General features: G+C 37.5%; 1 protein-coding gene across 1 annotated transcript in view; it reads left to right on the forward strand.

Moving 5' to 3' along the window:
• SYNE1 (spectrin repeat containing nuclear envelope protein 1) overlaps positions 1-22,758 on the forward strand; it is a 240,444-nt gene that overhangs the window by 150,385 nt on the left and 67,301 nt on the right. Inside the window, exons 92-107 of the mRNA XM_088161722.1 lie at positions 388-555; positions 1,304-1,465; positions 2,694-2,888; positions 4,994-5,167; positions 6,945-7,136; positions 11,307-11,441; positions 12,053-12,159; positions 13,189-13,339; positions 14,134-14,268; positions 14,430-14,585; positions 15,397-15,606; positions 16,757-16,858; positions 18,580-18,699; positions 20,171-20,371; positions 21,561-21,734; positions 22,188-22,319. Coding sequence (XP_088017848.1) covers positions 388-555; positions 1,304-1,465; positions 2,694-2,888; positions 4,994-5,167; positions 6,945-7,136; positions 11,307-11,441; positions 12,053-12,159; positions 13,189-13,339; positions 14,134-14,268; positions 14,430-14,585; positions 15,397-15,606; positions 16,757-16,858; positions 18,580-18,699; positions 20,171-20,371; positions 21,561-21,734; positions 22,188-22,319 — 2,514 coding nt within the window. The remainder of the gene's footprint in view (positions 1-387; positions 556-1,303; positions 1,466-2,693; positions 2,889-4,993; positions 5,168-6,944; positions 7,137-11,306; positions 11,442-12,052; positions 12,160-13,188; positions 13,340-14,133; positions 14,269-14,429; positions 14,586-15,396; positions 15,607-16,756; positions 16,859-18,579; positions 18,700-20,170; positions 20,372-21,560; positions 21,735-22,187; positions 22,320-22,758) is intronic.

The raw sequence follows: 22,758 nt of genomic DNA on the forward strand, positions 1-22,758 counted from the left end.
ATTAGGATGGTATTTGCCACCTACAGTACCATAACCCACTGTCTTTTGTGATGAGTTTTCATCCATATGTAGTTGTAATGATGCTGGAATAACACTCCCATTTATAGCACTTCACCTCCAGGCCTTTCCATGATTGTCCACAGTTGCCTTCTGCACCTCCAGCTAATATGAACATGAAAAAATTGCGTCCAAAATCCTCATCATAGTGAAGGTCCTAAATATGCTCAGTCTGCTACTATTAATATTGATTTACTGTGTTATTAAGAGATTTCCTGGTGATTTTGGCTTTGTGAGCTTTATTTTAATGGACATATGCAGAGGGGCAATATGGGGGGCATAGTATGCAGTATCTTTTTGAAAGTGCAATAATGTACTTCGTGCTTGTAGGACATTGCTTATTACCAAGCCTTATCTGCTGAACAGTTGCAGACAGAAGCTGCTAAAATTCAATCCAGCACCTCAGCCACCCAGGAGTTTTACGAACCAGGCTTAGAATCATCTACTAGTGCCAAATTGGATGATTTGCAGCGTTCTTGGGAAACACTGAAAAATGTGGTAAGTTTGCATCTGGAGACTTCAAAATAGTTGGCTAGCTTGTAAGGAATAAAATTCAAATAACTGGCTCAGCTAATATTCTTCTCTGCAATTTTTTTTCAGATGGTAACTTGAATTTTTAGTTGTGATATATTATTTTTGTTCTTTGTTTGAGAGCCTGTGCAAGATGGACCTCCATTAATAAAAATAAGAGTCATTAAAGCTGATAGTTGGCTTCAGAAATATTGGCTTTTGACAGACTGCATTCCATAATCTAGTAGGGGTATCCAATCATGCTGAATGAGTAGGCAAAGAAGGCCCAAGAATCCAGTTTCTCCAAATACTGAATCAACACATTTCTGTATAGTTTTTCAGCATAATCATTCAGTGATGTATGAAAACGGTCAGAGTCTTGATCACATGCTACAAATTTTAATTCCTTTCAGCAGCACAGTAGCTGTTACCAGGTATTAAGAACTATGTGTCTAGCAAATAGTGCATGAAATCTGAAATAATGTGTGATAACGTGCATAGGTTTTCCATGCTTCATTAATGTCCATTTATTTTAAGCAGCAGAACTTAGAATTTTGCTGATGAAATTTAAGTAAGTAAATATTTTTAATATGGATGTTTTGCTTTGTATTTATACTCTTGAAAACTTGTTGCAAGTTTTTTTGCTTGAATCTCTTAAGCCTAGGGACATATGAAGCAGACTAGGTAGCAAATCCTGTGTCAGAGGTCAGAATTTATACCTTCCATTCTTCTTCAGATCAGTGAAAAGCAGCGCACACTCTATGAAGCTCTTGAGCGTCAACAGAAGTATCAGGACACACTCCAGTCTATATCCACAAAAATGGAGACCACTGAAATCAAACTAAATGAGAGTTTGGAACCAGCCAAAAGCCCGGAGAGCCAGATGGCTGAACATCAGGTAAAATCTTATATGTGAGGAGGAGAGGGAGAGTGCACATTGCCTGCATATCTTTTGTTCTGTTTTTTAGACGGTAATCTTCTTCATGGCTGGATACTTCAAACATATGCATTTAATGCATGAACCTTCTCTGTTAACTGTCTTGCCTTTCTGGGCCTCCTGCTGTTCTAAAGGTGGTGTGATGGGGATTGTTTTAATAATGAGCCTTTTTGAAAGAAATAGAATAGATCATAAGGGTTTGTCCAAATGAAATTTTCAGCAAAAGCTTTTGTCCAAGATTGTTTCCAATGACAGCTGTACATACTGTTCTTCAGCATCATTGCTGAAGAGTACTTATAATGTTGTCAAATTTTCTAAGATCATAACCAATACTGATGCGTCGTATATTGATCAAAATAAATTTTTCACCTTGTTAAACGAAACAAACCAAAATCACACAAAAATCCCCTCACAAGGGAAGTCTCAAGAAATAATGATCAGAATAATAAGACTATATTAAGTAATGCACCTGACATACATCTAAGTTGTAATCACCTAAGCCTTCTATCTAATAGCCTGAATCTATCTGGTGTGGCCAATGGGTGTGTGTTTGTGAGAGGAAAATAGGGGCATATTTTAGCTTCCAGCCTAAAACTTTCTAACTGGACAAAGAACACCCAGCAATAGATGTAAATATGATACCATGGTACCATCCTTTTATAGGTATAAAACTGGTTCATAGGATAAGAAAAAGAATGGGAACTTATTTTGCGCCTTGGAATAAATCTCTGAATATTTACATCTATTACTGGACATTCCTTGTCCACTTAGACAGTTTTAGGCTGGAAGCTAAAACATGCCCCCATTTTTCTGTCACAAACACATACTCACTTACTTGTTCATTATCTTTACTGTGAATACTAGAATGCCCTACAGATAATTCACTGGAAGAATAAATTTTCAGTTTCCAAAATAATTCCTCGTGATATGTTTGAAATTCAAGATGTGTAATTAAATCCATATTTAAATAACCAGATACATGAGCCTAACTCAAGACTCTAAAAGCAAGACTCAGTCCTTATGGAATATTGTCTCTGCCGTACTGGTATTGATATTCTGCTCTACTCTATGTTCCTTGTGCTCCCTGGGATAGTTGTCTTGAATTTTATATTTACTCTATGTCTCCTGAAATACTTCCTTCTCACTGGAGAATGAAGCAAATGCATTCTCTGCTCTCATTTCTAAATAGGCTTTGATGGATGAGATTTTAATGTTGCAAGAAGAAATCAGTGAGCTTCAGACATCATTAGCCGAGGAGCTTGTTTCAGAACCACTGGATGCAGAAGGTGCTGATCAAATGGCATTGCAGTCCACCCTCACAGTCTTGGCAGAACGAATGGCCACAATTCGAATGAAGGCATCAGGGAAACGACAGCTATTAGAGGTAAAAGAAAAATCGTCACCAATATTTTTAGTCACCATAAAAAAAAAAAGAAAGTAATTTTTAGTTCTGCTTTTTTCTCACAGTTGCTTTCAGTAATAAATTACCATTCTTTTTTTAGTGAGACCCTCATCTTAATGCTAAGTAATAAGCAGCCAGAAAGAACTCTGAGCACACACATATATATATATACGTTCCAAGTTTTTTCTGGCTATATATAGCTGTATGGATATCTATATAGATATATAGATATAATATATACATATATTTGTGTGTGTATAAATGAAGTGCAGATATTAAAACACCTACCCTCACTCCTCTCTCCTGAGATGAGTTAAAAATAGAAAGCCGACAAAAAGACTCATGGATCAAGATAATGACAGCTTAAACAGGGTAAGAAAAAGCTGTGCATGCAAGCAGAGAATGAGGAACTTATTCACTACTACCCAATCAGCAGGGAGATGTTTAGCTGCTTTCCTGGAAAGCTCAGCATGTGTTTCTTGGGAAAGCAAACACTATAACCACAAATGCCCCTCCCTCCCTTTCCCTGGGCTTTTATTGATGAGCAGGATCTCATCTGGTGTGGAGAATCCCTTTGATCAGTTCAGATTTGCTGTTCTGGCTATCTCCTCTCCTAACCTTTTGCCCACCCCCAGCCTATTGGCCTTTGTGTGGGGCAGATAGAAAGCCTTTATGCTGTGCTCAGCAGTAGCCATAACTTTTCTGTGTTATCAGCACAGATTTAACCACAGCTGCAATGTATTGTACAGACTGTAATGAAGTTAACTCCATCACAGCCAGATCCAATATAATCTTTTCCCCTTGTTCCATAATATTTGCACCGTGCTTAGGTTTCACATTATCTGATAGAACTAAGTATCCTCTGACCATCTTATTTGTATTCTTATGCACAAAATCCCCTCTATTCTCTCGAGAACTCGGTATCTCTCTTATATTGAGGAGCATGGTACTAGACACAGTACAGGTGTGGACTCACCAGTGTTAAGTAGAGGAGCAGGATCACCTCCCTCATCCTGGTGAGAACACTCCTACAGCAGCCCTAGACACCACTGGCCTTCTTTTCCACATTGTTGGGTCATGTTCAACCTGGTATCCACCAGCACCTCCCTAGTTCTTTTCTGCCAAGATGCTTCCCATCTGCTTAGCCTCCAGCCTGTACTGGTGCATGGGGTTGCTCTCCTGCAGGTACAGGGCTCCACACTTTCCTTTCTTCCTGTCAGCTCATTTTTGTAGTCTTTCAGGGTCTATCTAGGTGGCAGAGTAGTCCTCTGTGTATCAGCCACTCCTCCCATTTTGTGTCATGAGCAAACTTGTTGAGGCTCCTTACTGGCCATTCACTAGACTTTGTGCCATTGATCACTGTCCCCTGGTGGCAGCTGTTCAGCCAGTTTTTAAATTCATATGGGACAATTAAAGGATGAGCAAGACTTGCTGATCACTCCCTGTCTTTCCAACGGATGGATGAGCTGAAGGATAGACCAGAGGCATCTGTGTTGCTGTGTTGCTGATGCTGCAGCAGCCATTGAAGCTTAATGTCCTTCCATGGGTCAGGGATCCTCTGAGAAGCCAGAGAAGGTAGACAGTTCGTCAGGCTTCTCTTTACCCATGTGGTTGTACCAAGGGCCCACCCAAATTTTATTTGGCCTTATTGTGCCTCTCTTGAGAGACAGTAAAGCTGACTAACAGCCTGCTGCCAAAAAAAGGCAAAGGTGCTCTCCTTCCCCTGCAACTCGTTCTCAGCTCTACATTCCTTTTCTTAGTGTGATCTCCCTAAGCAAACAGCGCTGTACTAATTGAGCAAACTGAATCAATGTGGGGGGAAACCCACAGGAGAGCAGCAAAAGGAGGCAAAAAAGATTCACCTTTAGAAAGCTGTAATAGCAGAGTTCTACTGGAGAAAGTGGAAATAAAGTGACTGAACTTAGACAGACTTTCAGTGGTCAGAAAAACACACTCATCAATTGAAAGAAATAATATTTTGTGAAAGATGGGTCTTACTATGGCTTAGAATAGATAGGAACAAGTTTTTAAAAGTGACTGTTATGGTTTATTTCTCCTAAAAAGTAAAATATAATTTGTACCTCCAGGAAAGACTGAATGAGCAGCTCGAAGAACAGCGGCAAGAGCAGGCTCTTCAGAGGTACCGTTGTGAAGCTGATGAGCTGGACCACTGGCTCCTCAGTACCCGAGCAACGCTGGACACCGCTCTGCTTCCTGCCGAGGAGCCTATGGATATGGAAGCGCAGCTGGTAGACTGTCAGGTAAAATAGTAAGGCAATTATTGAGTCCAATGAGCCAGTATATTTGTGGAGAAGTTTCTGACCTCTTTAGCATCTTCTATATGCTCAGTAAGCTTCCTCAAAGATTTGTGAAACAAAATATAGCCTGTTAATTTCTCATTAGAGGTTGCAAACAGCACTTTAGAAAGCCCATGTGAACATAGCAGTAGGAAAACAAAAAAGCAGTCATGACTGCAGAAAGTTCCACGTCTTTCAGATGTAGTTTTGTTTAGCTTTGAAGGCATTGTATTTGCTTCACTTACTGTTTTTGCTCTCCTCAAGCTGAAATTGTTGAGCAACTCAGCTGATAGATATGAAAACACCTGCAGTGTACTTTCCTACTCATCCTTTTCCAGCTAAATCACATACTGGCACTAGCACTGATGACTGTGATACTGCTGTGTTTTCTTCAGGAATAATCCTTACATACATGGAAAAATAAAGGATAATCATCAGTATTTGCAGGTTTTATGGCTTGAAGATTAATCAACTCAGAATACCAAAACAACCGAGAAAAGACATGTTTCTGCAATAAGAGTTTTTGCAAATACTTTCATTAACAAGACTCAAATCATTCATAACACCCAGGTTCTCAAAGTAGTGGAAGTTTTCTATTTTTAAATTATAGTTTAGAATGATATGATCATTTTGATTAAAATTACAAAAGAGAGAGATGGACAAAAGAGCCCTTTTCTTATTAAAGAATGAGGATCTCAATTATTTTAGGAAAAATGAGAGTTAAGTTTCCTGCGAGCCTAAAGAATTTTCACTGACTTCATCATTGGCATTTTCAGTCTGCTTAGTCTCGAGTTCCTTCATCACCTGTCCTTGAGAGCCCTTTGTTGTATGTAGATAAACTCTATGAACTTTAACAAAGCAGTATTTTTTCAATATAGACTGTAGGAAACTCATAAGTTGACTTTGTGGAATAGCTAATAATGCTGTTCTTTTCCTGCTTCTTAAAATCTTAATGCAGTAAGTTTTATATATTTTTCCACTTTTTAGAGACTCTGCCGATCTTATTCTTCACATATTCCTTCTGGAGAAATATTTCGAAATTAATACTTGACAGTTGCTAAGGAAACAAAAGCATTTGATGTCAGGCTAGGTTTTTGAGCAAGACTTGTTTGAGCATTGAATCTGAGAGATCAAAATATGCACGATGTCTCCAATACGTGAATGGTTAATGGAATGTCAGGGAAGTAGCTTTTGAGAATAAACATGCCAGAGATTTGTCACTTTAAGTCTCTCTTTAGACTAAAGAGGATTATACAGAAATCCTTAAGTCCGTCATGCACCAATCAGAAAGAGCAAATAGAGAGAAGAGAAGCTTATCAACACAGCCAGAGCAACACATAGGAGGAGGTAGGAAGCACTTGACTACATCTAAATGAAAGAAGAGGAAAGAAGTAACTCTGGCAGTGTGCTTCATTTCTTGTCATTAATGGATGTCAATCTAGCTTCTTAGTCATCCTTACCTTTAATATGCAAATAAAGTGCATCTCCTCTACAACAAATTACTTGTTTCAAGTAACTTTTTAATTTGCTGTTTTGAAAAAGTTTGCAAACTGAAATGGCAAATACAAACATTTGCAAGCATATTCTAAAGAACTCTGAATGAGACTGGAAGGCAAAGGAATGATAATCTGACTTTCTCTTAGTTTGGCAACGGGTGAGGGAGGCCACAGGTCGTCTTGCCTGAGAACGTGACAAGTGCTGGAAAATGTATGAATTTGGGTCTTTGTTTTTGCTGCTGCAGAACATGCTGGTTGAAATAGAACAGAAGGTGGTAGCCTTGTCAGAGTTGTCTGTGCACAACGAGAACTTGCTTATGGAAGGAAAGGCTCACACCAAGGATGAGGCAGAGCAGCTGGCTGTGAAGCTCAGGACACTGAAGGGCAGCCTTCTGGAGCTGCAGAGAGTGCTCCACGACAAACAGATCAACATTCGGGTGAGTGGCTCCTTCCAGCTGTTTTTGTGATGGGCAGGAGTTAGGGGATTTTTCATAGCAACTTTATGCAACTGGTAAAAAGAGTGCAAGTGTTACACTGATTCAGTTTGAGTTATTCATCTTTAGTCAGTAAATGGAATTATAACTCCAAAATAAAGAACTTTCTAGAAAACTTTAGTTGATAATTTTCAAGTTAACATGGCTTTATGGTAAAACTGTCCTAACCTCAGTGTCTTCACTGAAAGGACGATAATAAAATAGATAGATGATTAGCTTGGTTTGGATACAGTCTATTCCTGTTCCCAGTCCATTTAGATTGTGTATGGTCTGGGGCAGAATTACTCTCCCCAGCCAGAGAAAGATCCTAAATATGTGCTTTCTTACAGCATGCCCAACACAGTGAACAGATAACATCAGGGATCATTTTTAATTATGGCTAGTACTTAGTGGCATCATTGTACCAAATAAAATATTCTATAATCAAAAATTCATTTAACCTCAGTCTTCCTCTTGGTTTCTATTCCTAGCAGCTTTGGTCTGCTCATTGCCACAAATTCATTGTATTTAACAGTCGCTTTTGGTCATTCTTTAGGTCAAACTAGCATGTGGAGAACCGAATGCATACAAGAGACCCAGCCATGTAATGTGACTGAGTGGTTTTGAATTTTCTTGCCCTGCTGTGACTCCCTCCCTCCCCCCCCCCCCCTTTTTCTTTTACTTCTTTTCCTGGCTTTGCTGTGCAAATTAAACATGATAAGCTTCAAAGATTTCTGGCTTGTAATGCAGATTAAAGTCTACTGAGAGGTTAGCTCGAAAAGTCACTTGATGTTCTAAGAACTATTTTTAGTCCAAAGCAACTGCATAGCTTTAAAACTTCACATAATTTCAGAAAAATAGAGAAATAAAGAAAGGGACCCCCCAGGTATTTGTTCCTATTGCCTCTAAGATGAAGTAACTTTAATGTTATTCTTGCTTACTAAACCTCATGACTAGGCAAATGAAAAGTTATCAATACCGTGTAGGCACACAATGCTTTGTTCTCGTATATTACCTATGAAGTGAAAAGGCATCACAGAGTTTTTTGCTAAATTTTAAATTATTTTAAAATATTTTAAAATGCAGTGGTGTGATTTAGTTTACTTATACTCTCAAAACAGATTTTTGGATGATCTTCTAATATCTAAACAAAATAATTCCAAGATGTAGAATATGAATAATTTAAGATAGTGCATGAATGCAAGATTCAAATTTCTTTATGGATTTCAAGCCTTTCTTTCACTTCATTAACAGATCATGTAAGAAAATAAACATAGGCAGTGTAACATCTTTTAATCTTCACTGAGCATTTTTTTTTCAAATGAGAAGTTCAAAAATGTCATTTTCCAAACACTGAGGATGGAGACCAAGAGCATCAGGTGCCTCAAATTCTATCCAATGGCAGTATTAACCTTGAGAAGCATTACAAGCTAACAGCACTGTTGTTCACACATGTAAAAGACTCAGACTTTCAAATATCTCCAGATGTTCTGATAACCTTGTAATTGCCCAGAGGCATAGACCAGTCTCCTCCCAAAGGAAGGAACCTCCGAAGTGGCAGTGGGAGACTATTATAAAGACTGAGCTATATTTTCCTTAAAGCATACTTCAAGCTGTCTGTTATCCCTGTACACAAGGCTTTTTAGGAGTCAGTGTGCGATTCTCTGACTTTCTTGGAACAATTTCAGTTTTCTTCTGATTTTAGTTAACGAATGTCACTAGTGATACAAAAAAGGTGACTTGGAAACCAGCTTCTTTATTTATAAGACAAAGTAGTGAAACGAATCAGGAGCATGCTGAAGCATGCTGTTTACTCTCTGGTTTAGGGGCAATGAAGCTGAACAGACTCCTTAAAAAACAAAGAAGTAGGACATATTCGTCAGTAAAAAAACTCAACGAAACAGATAGTGTTTCTTTACTTTTTATTGCAAATGATGTGTGGGGGAGGAATGACTCCAGTTTCACAAGAAAAAGTATGCCTCATATAGGTTTGTATAATTCTGAAATCCTTTGAGAGATCGATTTCATCACAGTCTTCTTCAGGGATTTTCCATTTATTTCTGTGCTAGACTGGACAGTAACCAAGAATTACAGGTTCAAACCTGTATTTCCCTGGCTGTTTAAAGGAAATGTAATACAGTTCCTTCAGACAGACTTCAAATGAAAGTGCAACTGTAAATGCAAATGTAAGTTTTTTTTCAAACTTCCATTCTGTAATTTGACAATGATAAAATCTGGTTCCCAAATAACTTTTGATCTAAAAAGTATGTACAGTAGCATATTTGCAAAATTTCATTGCGTCAACAATTGCCACAATCTCTTTTACACTCCTTGCTTTTGCAGGAACTATGAGACTATTAATTATATGTCTCAGTATAATTCCAAAATTGTATCTTCTTCGTCCTCTTCCCAGAGAAAAAGAAATATAAACTGAAGTCAACCAGCCCGCTCAAATGTAGTGAACAGCTAGATACTGTTCTCTAAAGAAATTTACAAGTTGAACAGCTATGGCCCCTAGAGTATATAAAATTAAGCAGATTTCCCCCCCCTCCACAATTTACAGGAAGATTGTCTGTTTCCTAATTTGTAATAGAAAAGCTGTAATTCCAGACCTTTACATCTCACATACTATTTTCTTTGCCCAATCTGACATTCTGTAATAACATTGTTCACACTCCAACTACCTTAGCTTTTCTAGAAACTTGTTCCTACAAAGTAAACTATCAGATTTAACCTGCAGACTAAAACCTTAGTAAAACAAAGTTATTTCCTCAAGCAAGGGCTAATGGTTCTTTCCAGTACCAGGTATTTCTTGTTTGTTTTGCTCCTCTTAGCAGTTTATATTCTCTAACACTAATCAGTCATTTCAACTTCAGTGCACTCATCATCCTCCAAAATTAAAATCTTACACCTAATCTTCTACTGCTTTACAAAACTCTGCTGTTTCAGTGGCTGGTGACAGGGTCACTGGTGGCAGAGATCCATCTCAGTTGTTAGCTTAAGGAGCACCAGGTTAGGCAAGTAGGATTTCCATACCCACCCTGTGCCCTGCTGGTCCCTGTCTGATTTGAGAAATGTCATCTGGAAGGCAGAGTGTTTGTGTTTTGGAGAGCCTGTTGTCAAACCATTTGGCAGGCTTAATCTGTTTAGAGTAGAAGCTGAATCATGGGCATTATATGAATCCTACAAAAATGAAATATACAGACCAAATGGGAGAGATATTAAGCCCCAGCTTTAGATCTTGAAGCTTTCAGAAAAAAAGCAAAAGGATGCAAGCTCTACAGTCATCATATGACTGCAAGAAATATTAAATAAATCTAGAGAGATGTGTACATCCAAGTAGCCAGACCTACAAGTCTGTCTTTAACATAAGGCCAAGTATGGCAAAATACCTACATTTGAATACATTGGCTGCCAAAATTACTTAAACTGACAGCTAACATAGACTTTGGAAGGCAAGAAGTTGATAAAACATTTTTTTGAGCTATTAAGGCATTTGTTCTTTTTTGCATTGCTTATACAGAAAGCCTGTCTAATCACTCATGTTTGAAAAACATGACGAAAATATGAATGAACTGTTGCTTTTGCTGTGCTGTTCTAACATTCTGTGGTTTGACCTCATTTTCTCTGTTCATGTCGTGTCATCTGCTGTTTATCCAGTGTGTTTCTGCCGAACATAGAGTTATGGACTTACTGATAAATAAATATTGACCAGAATGACAACTAGAACTTTTTCCTTTTCAATTAGACCAAAAAAGTTGCTTTAATCAGATAAAAAAGCTGGCAGAAACAAACCACTGAATCCCTGCATTGCCAGGTAAAGCTGCACCCTCCTTTACAGATCAAGGCTGGTTTTTTAAAAACAGAAGTCTTTAGAAACACATCAGTCCAAGGTCTCTGACCTGTGGTCTCTGATTCTGCTAAGTGCAATGATGCATGTTTATTTTTACACTTTTAGGGATGCTTTTCCTGCTAGTAACCAAAAACCAGTAAAAGTTAGAAATCTAAAGTCATTGTTCACTTCAGAATTTACATGAGCCAGCAACTTGAGAAGTTTTGCACAGATGAGCTGAACCTGCCTGCTCTCTAACAATGCAGGAGTTTTTTTTAAATCTTAATGTCTCTTTCTTAAAGCAGGGATCTTTACAAGAAAAGGAGGAGACTGATCTGGACTTCGTTTCCTCACAAAGCCCCAGTGTTCAAGAATGGCTGGCACAAGCAAGGACTACTCGCTCACAGCAGCAGCAGAATACCCTGCAACAACAGAAAGTTAGTGTTTTGCATTTCTTTTACTCCCATCTTTAGATTGCACTTAATGCTGTAGCTGAGCCACTCTTGTTAATATTTCCACTGAAATATTAATTTTTACACTGTTTCTTACTCACTGCTTTTGTAATGATGCATCTGAGTTCCCCATATTATATCTTTAACAGACAAGCAGGCTAAACTTCCTAGGTGATCATGGTCAATTCACATAATCAGTAGAATAAAATTTGTCCATCAGTAGAATAAAATTGAATCAACCCTTTTATGTTACTCTAAGGAGAGATAATAATACTCAAAATAATAACTTTGTCTTCATACAAGCAAAAATACATATATTACATGATGTATTGTGTTGAATGATTTGAAGATATTCTCACTAGGGTAGATTCCAGAAACTGCATTGTATTAGTTAATTTGTTCAATAATCCAGCTTGTGTACCAAATTTTTCTGTGTTCCTGGCTGGAGATTTTGGACCACTCCTGGTGTTCAAGCAAGCCATTTCAGAAGTAGCTGAGCTAACTTTGCATGACATTTAAACAAGTTAGGCATACCCTTCCAAGGTAAAACCAGTCTGTTTGAGATTTGTTCTGTTTTTTGTAACTTGCTTCGCTAGGAGCTGGAACAAGAGCTAGAAGAGCAGAAGAATCTGCTTCGGTCAGTAGCATGCCGTGGAGGAGAGATCCTGACACAGCAAAGCTCCACTGAAGGCCTCTCTATAAGGTGTGCTTTCATGTGCTGTTCCAAAAAGTCAATTTCTATGGCTGCACTTTGTCATCCCTGTGCTTACATCCCTCTTGTGCTTATAGTTCTCTAATTTTTGTTTTATCGTTTTTATACAGCACCTAGGCTACTGGAGTCCTGGTTTATAATTCAGAGGTCTGATAATCCAGTTACACAAACTCTTTTGTGGTAATAGATTACCTACAGTGTTTGGAAATGCCCTGTATTCTTATCAGCAGGAATCACACCAAAATTAAAGGCTAGCGAGATTCATTGGACGAGCAGTGCATCAGTTACTGTAACTATGGACCAGCATTGGTGTGTGAATCACATCTACCTTAAAAATTGGCATCTGCCACTGTAACCAGATCTTCCCAGATGAGATACTCATTGCTTAGTTTTATTTTTCCTGCAATTAGCAATTATTTTTCCTTTTGAAGCCTTAATTCTAATGCCAGAAAGTATTAACCAGTGTCCTTCTGTTTGAGGCTTCCTTTTGTTGAGTGGTGGTGTACTATAGAAATAAAAAAATTAATTTTTAAATTTCAAAAAATAAAAAAGTTTTAAAAAACACAAACCACCAAACAGAAAGTTCTGAATGTGATTAACTCTTTGCCAAATCTAAACACATATGCTTGTCCTGGATTAAACTATGTCTGCCATTTTGTGAAAGGAGGTGAGGAATGAGTCAGATAAAATATTTATATTAATTCATGCTTTGAACTAACACCTCTTTATAGATTACATTTCAATGTGGTATGTATTCAGTATGGTTTGGGGATTTTTTATTATTTTGGATTACTTGCAACTCTAAACAGTCTTTTAGAAAGTATATATTTTTTCATCAGACAAGAACTTCTTGCTGTTTAAACCAGGCTTTGTCTTATTGGAAAAACAAAAGCAAAACCAACAAGTCAAAGCTTTAAAAAGTAGCACTTAATTTAAATGGAGAATTTCCTAATAGAAAATTAAAACTTTCAATGGTATAACTTTTGCATTTTTTAAACCTTTACCCATCTTCTGATTCAGTGAGAAACCTGATGTACTCTCTGAGGAGTTAGTCTTAGAAGGTGAGAAGCCATCATCTGAAGAACAGATGAAGAGGAAATGGGAAAGCCTAAACCAGGAATTCAGTACCAAGCAGAGGCTTCTCCAGAAAGCTTTGGAAAAAGAACAGCTGGTAGCTTTTTAAAATTTCTCTTTGAAAGTAGTTGTTACAACAAGAGGTACAATATATAGATCCATTAAGGTGCTGTAGTTAATGCATGAGATATGGAATAATTTATTTTTGTGTCACCTTTAAAAACTGTTAAATATTGACACCAGCACTGCTCATGTTCAAAGTGATTTGAATTGCAATACCATCAGGTTAATGAACTAGAAAGGAAGAAAGAGCTCAGACAAAATATTTACCTACTTATCTAACTCAGGATAATTCTGTAACAAATCATCCTTCTGGAATTGATCAGTACTCTGGCAACAGCTTAGAGGAAAACTGTTATTTTCAGTTTGAATTTACTGGCTACATTCACTTCTTTATCTTAGTGGTTGAGGAGTATCAGGCACAGTATTTCTACTGAAAGAAATAGGGATTAACCATTTAAACTGGGAACAAACCAAAATCTATACTATGTATCTTCCATTTTATTGTTAATAGACCCAAATCCGGTCTTCTTTGTATAACACACCATTAATCAGCTTCCAAACTTCTAAATACCTTGTATTAGTTAAACAGTAATTGATTATATTTTTGGTATAAACTAGTAATTTTTAATTCTGGCTATAAGCATTTATCCTGCATTTCTAGTGAACCTCCTGTTGAGCAATATTTATGCAAAATATTAATGGCATGGAGCATTTGTAGCAGGACCATGAGCGTTAGCAGGTGATTGCCTCATTGAGTGGGGAATCTGTACAGCTGAATTTTGTGCCCTACATATGGTAGATGCATCCTAATTAGTGCTTCTCTTTCAGCAGCTTTACAGCAGACCAAACAGACTAATACCTGGAATGCCTTTGTATAAGGAGGAGACTCAGGATGAAGATAAATCCTTAGTGTCACCAGTATTGGTAGAATTGAATCAGGCCTTTGAAGATGTCTCATCTGAGGTAATTTTCAATTATCTTTAGACCTATCCAACAGCAAAGCCACATTAACAGTGAAAACTCCTCCAGCTATGACCTGGAAATCCAGGCCTTTCCCAAATATGAGAAGTTAAGAAGTCTGTCTTGTACTTCTATGCTGGTCTTCTCTGGTTCCTTTTGCTCAGGCTGGGCGGGTGGAGGAGACCCTGCATCTTGAACAGAAGCTGTATGATGGTGTCACTGCCACATCAGTGTGGCTGGATGGAGTGGAAGAGCAAGTCTTTGTTGCTACAGCCCTGTTGCCAGAGGAAGAAACAGAAACCTACCTCTGCAAGCAAGAGGTAAGGAATCCATGAGTAGGGCATCCTTTTAACAGCCAATAAGTGTGCATTTTTTTGTAGTGTTTAGAGCAAAACTTAGAATCCTGGATAAGTGACATGTCACTGACATAATCTTTGTGTAACTGCAGTCTTCTGCAGTGGACCGTGTAGAGAAGGATGCAGAAAGCACAGACTCTTTCTTCTGTTTAACACCTTTTCTAAGTATTAGGAAACACCACATTGTCAAAATTGAAACACAGTGAAAAAGAGGGAGAGATGCTCTGGGATATAGAAACAGTACAAGTTCATCAACATTAATTAGGGATGAGGGCAGTGGAAAGAATTGAGTGGTGGTGGGGGGAGAGAGAGGCAATAGGACAAAGGAATAACTTTTCAACTGAAGAGGATAGATTGAAACAAGATATAAGGAAGACATTTTTCAAAATGAGAATGTGGAAATACTGGAGCAAATTGGCCAGAGAGGTGGTGGCTGTCTCATCCCTGGAAGCATTCAAATTCAGGCTTGACAGGGCTCTGAGCATCCTGATATAGTTGAAGATATCCATATTCACTTCAGGAGGGTTGGACTAGATGACTTTTAATCCAACCTAGATGTTTCTGTGGCTTTACATAATTTTGTTCCAGCATTCTTTTCCTTGGAGCATGGAATCTTCTTACTATCAGAGATTGTTATAGCTGCCATCTCTTTCGTGTGTGTCTGTATACCAACAATGTAAAAAAATCACTAAATCATTGTAGAATTCACAATGGTTATGACAATGTTTACTTGCTTTCCTGTCTGATTGTCACTTCTCTTTTTCTACAAAATTAGTCTCTTGCCAAAGAAATCAAAGACATAACAGAAGAAGTGGATAAGAACAAGAATTTGTTTGCTCAGGTATTTCCTGACAGCAGTGATAAGAGGGTTATTATAGAAGACACTTTGGATTTTCTCCTGAGAAGACTGACCTTACTGGAGTCAGTGGTAAATCAGAGATGCCACCAGATGAAAGGACGGCTCCAGCAAATCATCACATTCAAGGTATGAGGTGATGAAATTAACAGAAATTAATATGCCAAATGAAGCTATAAAGGCAGTGAATTTTTGGTGCTGAATCAAAAGAACAAGGTTGTCACAGGTTTTTTATTGAAAAATCACACTTCTCGGGCTATGCAAAATATGATACCCTAATAATTACTCAAATTTTAAACTCTCTCCTAGAAAGTGCCTACAACTCCTGCAGTTTCTGTAAAGTGATATTTCCATGATCTCTCACCCTGCTGGCATTACATAAAAGGAAGTGTGTGTTGTGCAAGTATGAAAAAATGCTGAGAAGTAGAGAAATGTGCACTTTCTGAAAACTTTTCAAACACAGTTCAGAAATGCCTTCAGATCTTACTTTCTCTACCTTATCTCCTATTATTATTGTTATTGTTGTCATTAATAGAGGAAGCCCTTCAGTATGGCTTGTTTTTAATTTAAAAAAAAAACAACATAAATTTTTTAAAAAATAAGGATTCCCATGTCTTTAGATTAGGGTTGTCTTTTCACAGATTGTTTCTACTAGGTTTCCTTTCAAACTCCATAATCTCTCCTCTGCAGTCTCCCATTTTTCAATGAAAGACTTCCCTTTGCTGATGCCAGCAAGTTTGATTAGAATTGCAAGAAAAAGATACCTGATTCTTTTTCTGAAAAATTGCTAAGTAATATTTATGTGTCTGTACTGATAAAATATTCTAAAAGTTTTAGATTGTGGTTAGCCCTGTTATGTGCAGAGGCCTTGCTTACTTATCTATTGTATTTGCTCAAGTTTAAAGTTAAAGCAACTTGCCTTGAAAAGTAAAGCCAAGCTTGTTTACAATCATATATGGTTGAATCAACTGCACAAGAATGTTTTTGTTATATGGAGGTAATGACTCTTGGTAATTAATTATTTAATTGGAAGGCAAAAGTAGAAGTGCATTCACAGGATGTGTTTTAAATATGAGTCGTTTTAGCTCATAGTTTTCATAGCTGGATTTTCAGCAATGTTAAATGTTTTGCATTGACTAATTATGGTGCTTTTTGAATTCTTTTTATGCTGTAGTGCTACCTTGTAATATTTAATGCTTTAAACTTTTTGAAACATGGAATATTTTTCCATTGTTTTGTGCTATGATTGGCTATAATTTGTTGGTTTTGTCTCCTGTAGAATGATCTGAAGCTCATGTTTACATCGGTGGCTGATAACAAATACTTAGTTCTACAGAAATTAGCAGAGGCAGCTGACAGACCAGAAACAGAACAAATGCAGGTACTACATATATCTGTCACCTGGGGAGAGGGGAAGAGGTAGAGCTTTTATTCAAAGCATAAATGGATTCTAGAGAACAGTTGCTTTAAATGGGAGATCATACATGTTCACATGAAGTATAGGTAAATGAGTATATCCAAGAGTGTAGTGTACTCTAAACTCTTTTATTTATAAGTAAATAAAACAAAAAGGCACCACAACAAAAAAACCCTAGCAAAAGTGTCTCTCTCGTCTCCCCAGCTGACCTAGTACCTAGTTATCTTTATACTGGGCAGTATTTGAAAAAAATAATATTTCAGTAAGCAAAAATGTCCAGAGTTTTGCTAAATTGTTCAACTATTTATTAAGAACCAAAGGCACTTTCCTGCTCACTGGTTTATAGTGATGTTTTTAATGTTACTCATTTTAATTTAAGGCAGTAATTATTATTTCTTTATCAGGAATGGCCTGATGAATAATTAATTATTTATATTTAAAAGTATATTGTGTTTTCTTGTTTCTGTTTTGCCAGTGAGAAAAATGAATAACGTATGCTAAGGGCTACTTTTTATAGGTATTTCTCCAGTGATGTCTGGTGCTAGCAGGTGACTGAATGGAGGAAACTTACCCTTAAGCTAAACAGAAATACTGGACTTTATATACCTGACATTCAAATTTTGAAGGTGTTGATGTCTCCTGTATGAAAAAGAAAGTTCACACTGTGTCTCTTTTCTATCTTTTGTGATGCCAAAAATTGGCAAAATTTTATTTCCAGGATGATTAATTTAAATACCAGCTAGGAAAACAATGTGGTAACAAAAGCAAGTGAATTTATTTGTTTCAGAAAACCTTCTTTGGATGATGAAACATTCAAATTTAAAAGCATTGCCGCTTGTTCAATATGTGATTAGGAAAGTAGAAATAAGGTCCTTAATCAGCCTGGAATGGAAGTTTAGTGACTGTACTGTGCAAACTCCATGCTACTGAAAGGCAAGAGTTCTACTTCACATACATAGTTTAAAAATATTTGGATAGGAAGATTCCAGGAAAGGGCCTCAACAAAGGATTTTAAGTACAGGAATCTACCTCACGCTTTTAACTTTGTTATAATCCACATGTGTTGCTTCAGCATAGACCTAGGGAAGCTTGTATCTTCCATTGGAAAAACTCATCACCTTCAGACACTTGTAAATACCAATATGTGTTCTTAAGTTGTAGTTTTCCAAGTGCAAAAGGGGAGGGACAAGTCTTTCCTTGACAGTAATTTTGGCCCCATCCCAGTCCTGAAAGAGAGCTACACAAAATTCTTTGCTTTCATACATGGGTTCTGCAGTGATGGTTGTTTGCTTGGTGCTCAGAGATGACAGGAATGACTGTTAATGAAAAAATTCTTTAAGTGACATTGTTACATTAAAAAAAAATTCTTTTGGGCTTCTACTATATAGTTAAAAGCATGGAAATTCATAGTGATGTTTGGTATAAAAAATACTAAGCATAGTATTCTATATGATACTAAAATAACTTGTTATTAAAAAGTAATAATGATATGCTTATTTGACTTTAAGAAAAATTTTAATTAACTTTTCCAATCCCAAATTTAATTAATAAATTTCCTTCATAGCATCCTTTAAAATTTCAGCACATCAAAGGTGTGATTAGTACAGCAAGCAGAAAAGATATGACTATAGACCAGCTACACTACTGTTACTGAAACTGAAAACTAAGCAAACTTTCATATACAGGTCATACTGCAGGCAGAAGAAGGTTTAAAGGAACTAGATGCTGGAATCAATGAATTAAAGAAGCGTATAGACAAGCTACAAATTGACCAACCTTCTGTACAAGAGTTGTCTAAGATCCAGGTATGGTTCATTAGTTCCATCCTACACCTGTCCATCCTATCACCTTTCTCAGCTGTGATATCAAAGGAATGCTTCTTTTTATTGTTTAGTAAAAGGGATTTAAAGGCATTTCAGTATGTATAAAAGATTATGTTCTCTCTGGTTCACCTAGTTTTATATTTTTACCACTTCAGATTTTCAAACATCTCTGATATTAGCAGTATTAATTGTAAAAATCTATGAAGATGTTTTCTGTCATCCACTCCCTTTTCACACAGAGACATCAGGCATGTAAACATAAATTTGTCTGATGCAGATTCATCCCTGTTCTCACCAGAGTCTCATGATCTGTGGTTTAGTAGTTTCTCACTGTCATTCAAAGAAGGAAGGAGGTAAAGGAGGATAGAGAGTGAAGTGAGACCTGAAACTGGAAATGTTCTGCTTTTGCTAGAGCACCTCTCATGTCAATACCTGCAAGCAATTGATCCACAACTTCTGTAAACCTGTTGAAAGTGCTTTTTGAGCAGTTTGGCTGATGCAGGAGAATACTTGAGGAAATATCCAGGAGAAGGTTTATGACTGAATTTTACCATTTACTATGACATAATAATAAATTAGAAGCAAATAAAACAGCTGAAAGTGGACCATAAACTTACTAAGCCAACAAGACAGTGGTATCAACTGAAAAAGAATGACTAAGAAATAAATCACTTAGAAATGTGTCTTTTGCCCATTTCTTGATCCTTTGGTCTTAGCGCCTCCTCCTGGTTTGTTTGGGGGTTTGGGGTTTGTTTTTTTTCTCTCAGTTTAGGTGCCATTATGTTCCTCCTCCCCTCCATCTCAGTTTTTAGAAAAGCCTTCCTTTGGCTTTTTCTAGCAGTTTTGCTTCTCACGATTTTCTTTTTAAGGCTAGGAGAGCCAGTTACAGTCTGAGGGTAGGCACTTTGTTGTGGCACTGGATGATCATAGAGATATTTTGGTTGTTGGAATGTCTTGTATAGATCAAATGTATGGACTTGGTTTGGTTTTTACAGTAAATTGTATGTATCTTGCTTGCTACCAGTAATTTTCTGGGGAAGGAGAAGGAAACAAACCTGACTTTGAGATGTCTATGGTGTGTATCCATGATGGAATCCATGCAATCCTCTGCATTATAAAAAGTAAAATATAAACAGCATCTGCTTTGTACTGTAGTCACTGTTTTTTGATGCATTAAGCCAAATCTTTGCTACTTACATTAAGCCTTTGGGATTCTGCTATTTTTTCCCCAGATGCATGTACTTTAAAGAGTTGCAGGTCTTGCTTATTTTTTCTGTCTTTAAATGGTGAGTTAATTTATCAGTGAAGTCAGTATATCTGCAGACACTTTTTGAGCTGGAAATAAATGTTATTCTGCTAGCATTCACAGAGAGTGCAGGGACAGTAAGGTTGCTGCTAGGAGGACATGTAAGGCATGAAATCAGAATGACCATTGCTGCCCTTTGCCCCCCAGGATAAGTATGATGAGCTGCTGATGATCATTGGATCCAGGCGGAGTGACCTGAATCAGAATATGGCTCTGAAGAGGCAGTATGAACGGGCTTTGCAGGACCTGGCTGACCTGGTAGAAACAGGCCAAGAAAAAATGGCTGGTGACCAGAAAATGATTGTTTCTTCCAAGGAAGAGGTTCAATCGCTGCTTGAAAAACATAAGGTAAGAAAAGGTGACATATTTCAAGACTAGTTATGACTGTAAGCTTGTTGTCATGGTTTATCCCCAGTGGGAAACTAAGAACCACACAGCTGCTTCCTTCTTATGTTATCCTTCCTTGGGGAGCAGGAGAATTGGAAATAAAAGATAAGCCTTGTGGGTCGATAGATGAATACTAATTCTAATAGCTCTAACAAAAAGAATAATTGAAATAGTAAATATAACTGTAATGGAAAGGAGAGAGAGAAATAAACAATAAATAAATAAATAAATTATGTACAGTACAGTTGTTCACCACCTCCTGACCAATAGCCAACCTGTCCCAAAGAAGAAATCAGCAGCTTCCAGACAGCTCCTCCCAGTTTATATACTGAACATGGTGCTCTATTGTATGAAATATTCCTTTGGCCTGTTCAGGTCAGCTGTCCTGAGCATGGTCCCTACAGGCTCCTCATGCACTCCTCACTGACAGAACAAGGGAAACTGAAAAGTCCTTGACTTGGGGTAAACACTACTCATCAACAACCAAAACATCAGTGTGTCATCAACATTATTCCCATAGTAAAGCCAAAACACAGTGCTGTACCAGCTACTAAGAAGAAAATTAATTCTATCCCAGCTGAAACCAGGACAATTATGAAGAGCAAATTGCTAACCTTCTGTTCCAAAGGTTTGGAAGCTTTTCAGAATGGTGGGCCAGACTGTATTTTAAATTGGAGCCAGTGAACTGTTCTGAGTTTCAAATGCTTTGTTGAAGGTGAACCCAGATAGATTGCATTTTCTTAATTATTCTAATAACAATTTGCTAGTATTGTCCTGTCATGCTACAAAGCAATTTCATCCACCACTCCACTTATTTTCAATAGAAATTTTCATTTGTTAATAGCATCCACAAATAGGACAAGTATTTCCCACATTTTCATTAGGCAGAAATTTTTGGGGTTGTTTATCTGTTTTAACTGGTTTTGTTTATGGAATGAGGGTCAGGATGGAATTTCTCTGGCAAGATTGGTTGACTCTTTTCTTTGAATAGACAATTTTCCTCTGTAAATTATGTTGGGTTTCATGAAATGTTGTGAAGTGAAAGGATTACCTAATTTTGTACTGCTAATGTCTTAGAATGTTCTTTTAGTGGTAACAATTGCACTTTCTTTTTTCTCTTCTCCCTTTCCCTCACATCCTAATTTTTCAGGAATATTTTCAAGGGTTGGAGTCTCACATGATCCTGACAGAAACACTTTTTAGAAAGATGAGTAGCCTTGCCCTCTTGAAGGAAACTCAGTCACATGCAGAGATAATGACACGAGCTTCAGCTATATTAAAGCTGGCTCATAAACGAGGTGTGGAACTGGAATACATTCTAGAGGTGAGAATTTCCGTGGCCTTTTCTATACTTCCATTGTGATCAACCACCAGGATATTCTATAATGCTGATTTCCTGTGCTTGAACAGAATTGATGAGCATCAGTCCAGTTTGTCATACACACAAAGCATTGATAGACTACATGCAGTCTTTTCTATTTAACTGTTCTGACCTTCAGGTGGCACAAGATGTGTTCCTTTAAGTCTAAAGAGCTGCTTAGCTTTAGCTGTTCAAGAGACCATGACAGTTTTATCCATGTGTTCTTACCAAAAGTTGAGCTCGGCATAAGGATGGTGTCTTTTTACAGGTTCACTGAACATTTGTACTGTTATTTCCATACTTTCACAACCATGTAGCTAGCTGTAGGATTTCAGATTAAAAAAAAAAAACAAACAGTAATAAAATTTCTAGATTTTACCCAGATTCACCATATACATGGATAATTTGTGTTTGTAGACCTGGATGCACCTGGATGAAGATTACCAGGAACTCACCAGACAGCTGGAGTCTATTGAAGGAAACATCCCCACTGTTGGTTTGGTAGAAGAGACAGAGGAGAGGCTTACAGACCGGATTACACTTTTTCAGGTTGGTGCTTTGTAGACATTCTCTGCAGGGAATCTCTGATAGTCATCTAGTCCAGCCTCCCACTTGAAGCATTACAGTTGTCATGGGCTGGATCAGCAACAGCTTTGGAAACCTCAAAAGTAGGAGATCCCACAGCTGGCTGGGGGACCAGTTGCAATCCTGCACCACCACCTACTAGAAAAGTTTTTCTGTAATGCCCAGTCAGTAGCATCAACTTTCAGTTTGTCACCAGTCCTTTTTATATTGTGTGGCACTACTGAGGAGCATTTACCTCTATCATCTTCTTTATTCTACCACAAACAGCTGTAGATCTTTATTAGACTGGCCCTTAGCCTCCTGTTTCTCAATCTAAAGCAAGCATATTTCCTGCAGCCTCTTTGTGAAGGACATGTGCTCTAGGTCCCTAAATAACTTAATAGTTCTACACCATACCCTGACT

Source organism: Sturnus vulgaris, chromosome 3 (genome assembly GCF_052056855.1).
Source record: "Sturnus vulgaris isolate bStuVul1 chromosome 3, bStuVul1.hap1, whole genome shotgun sequence".
NCBI lineage: Eukaryota > Metazoa > Chordata > Aves > Passeriformes > Sturnidae > Sturnus > Sturnus vulgaris.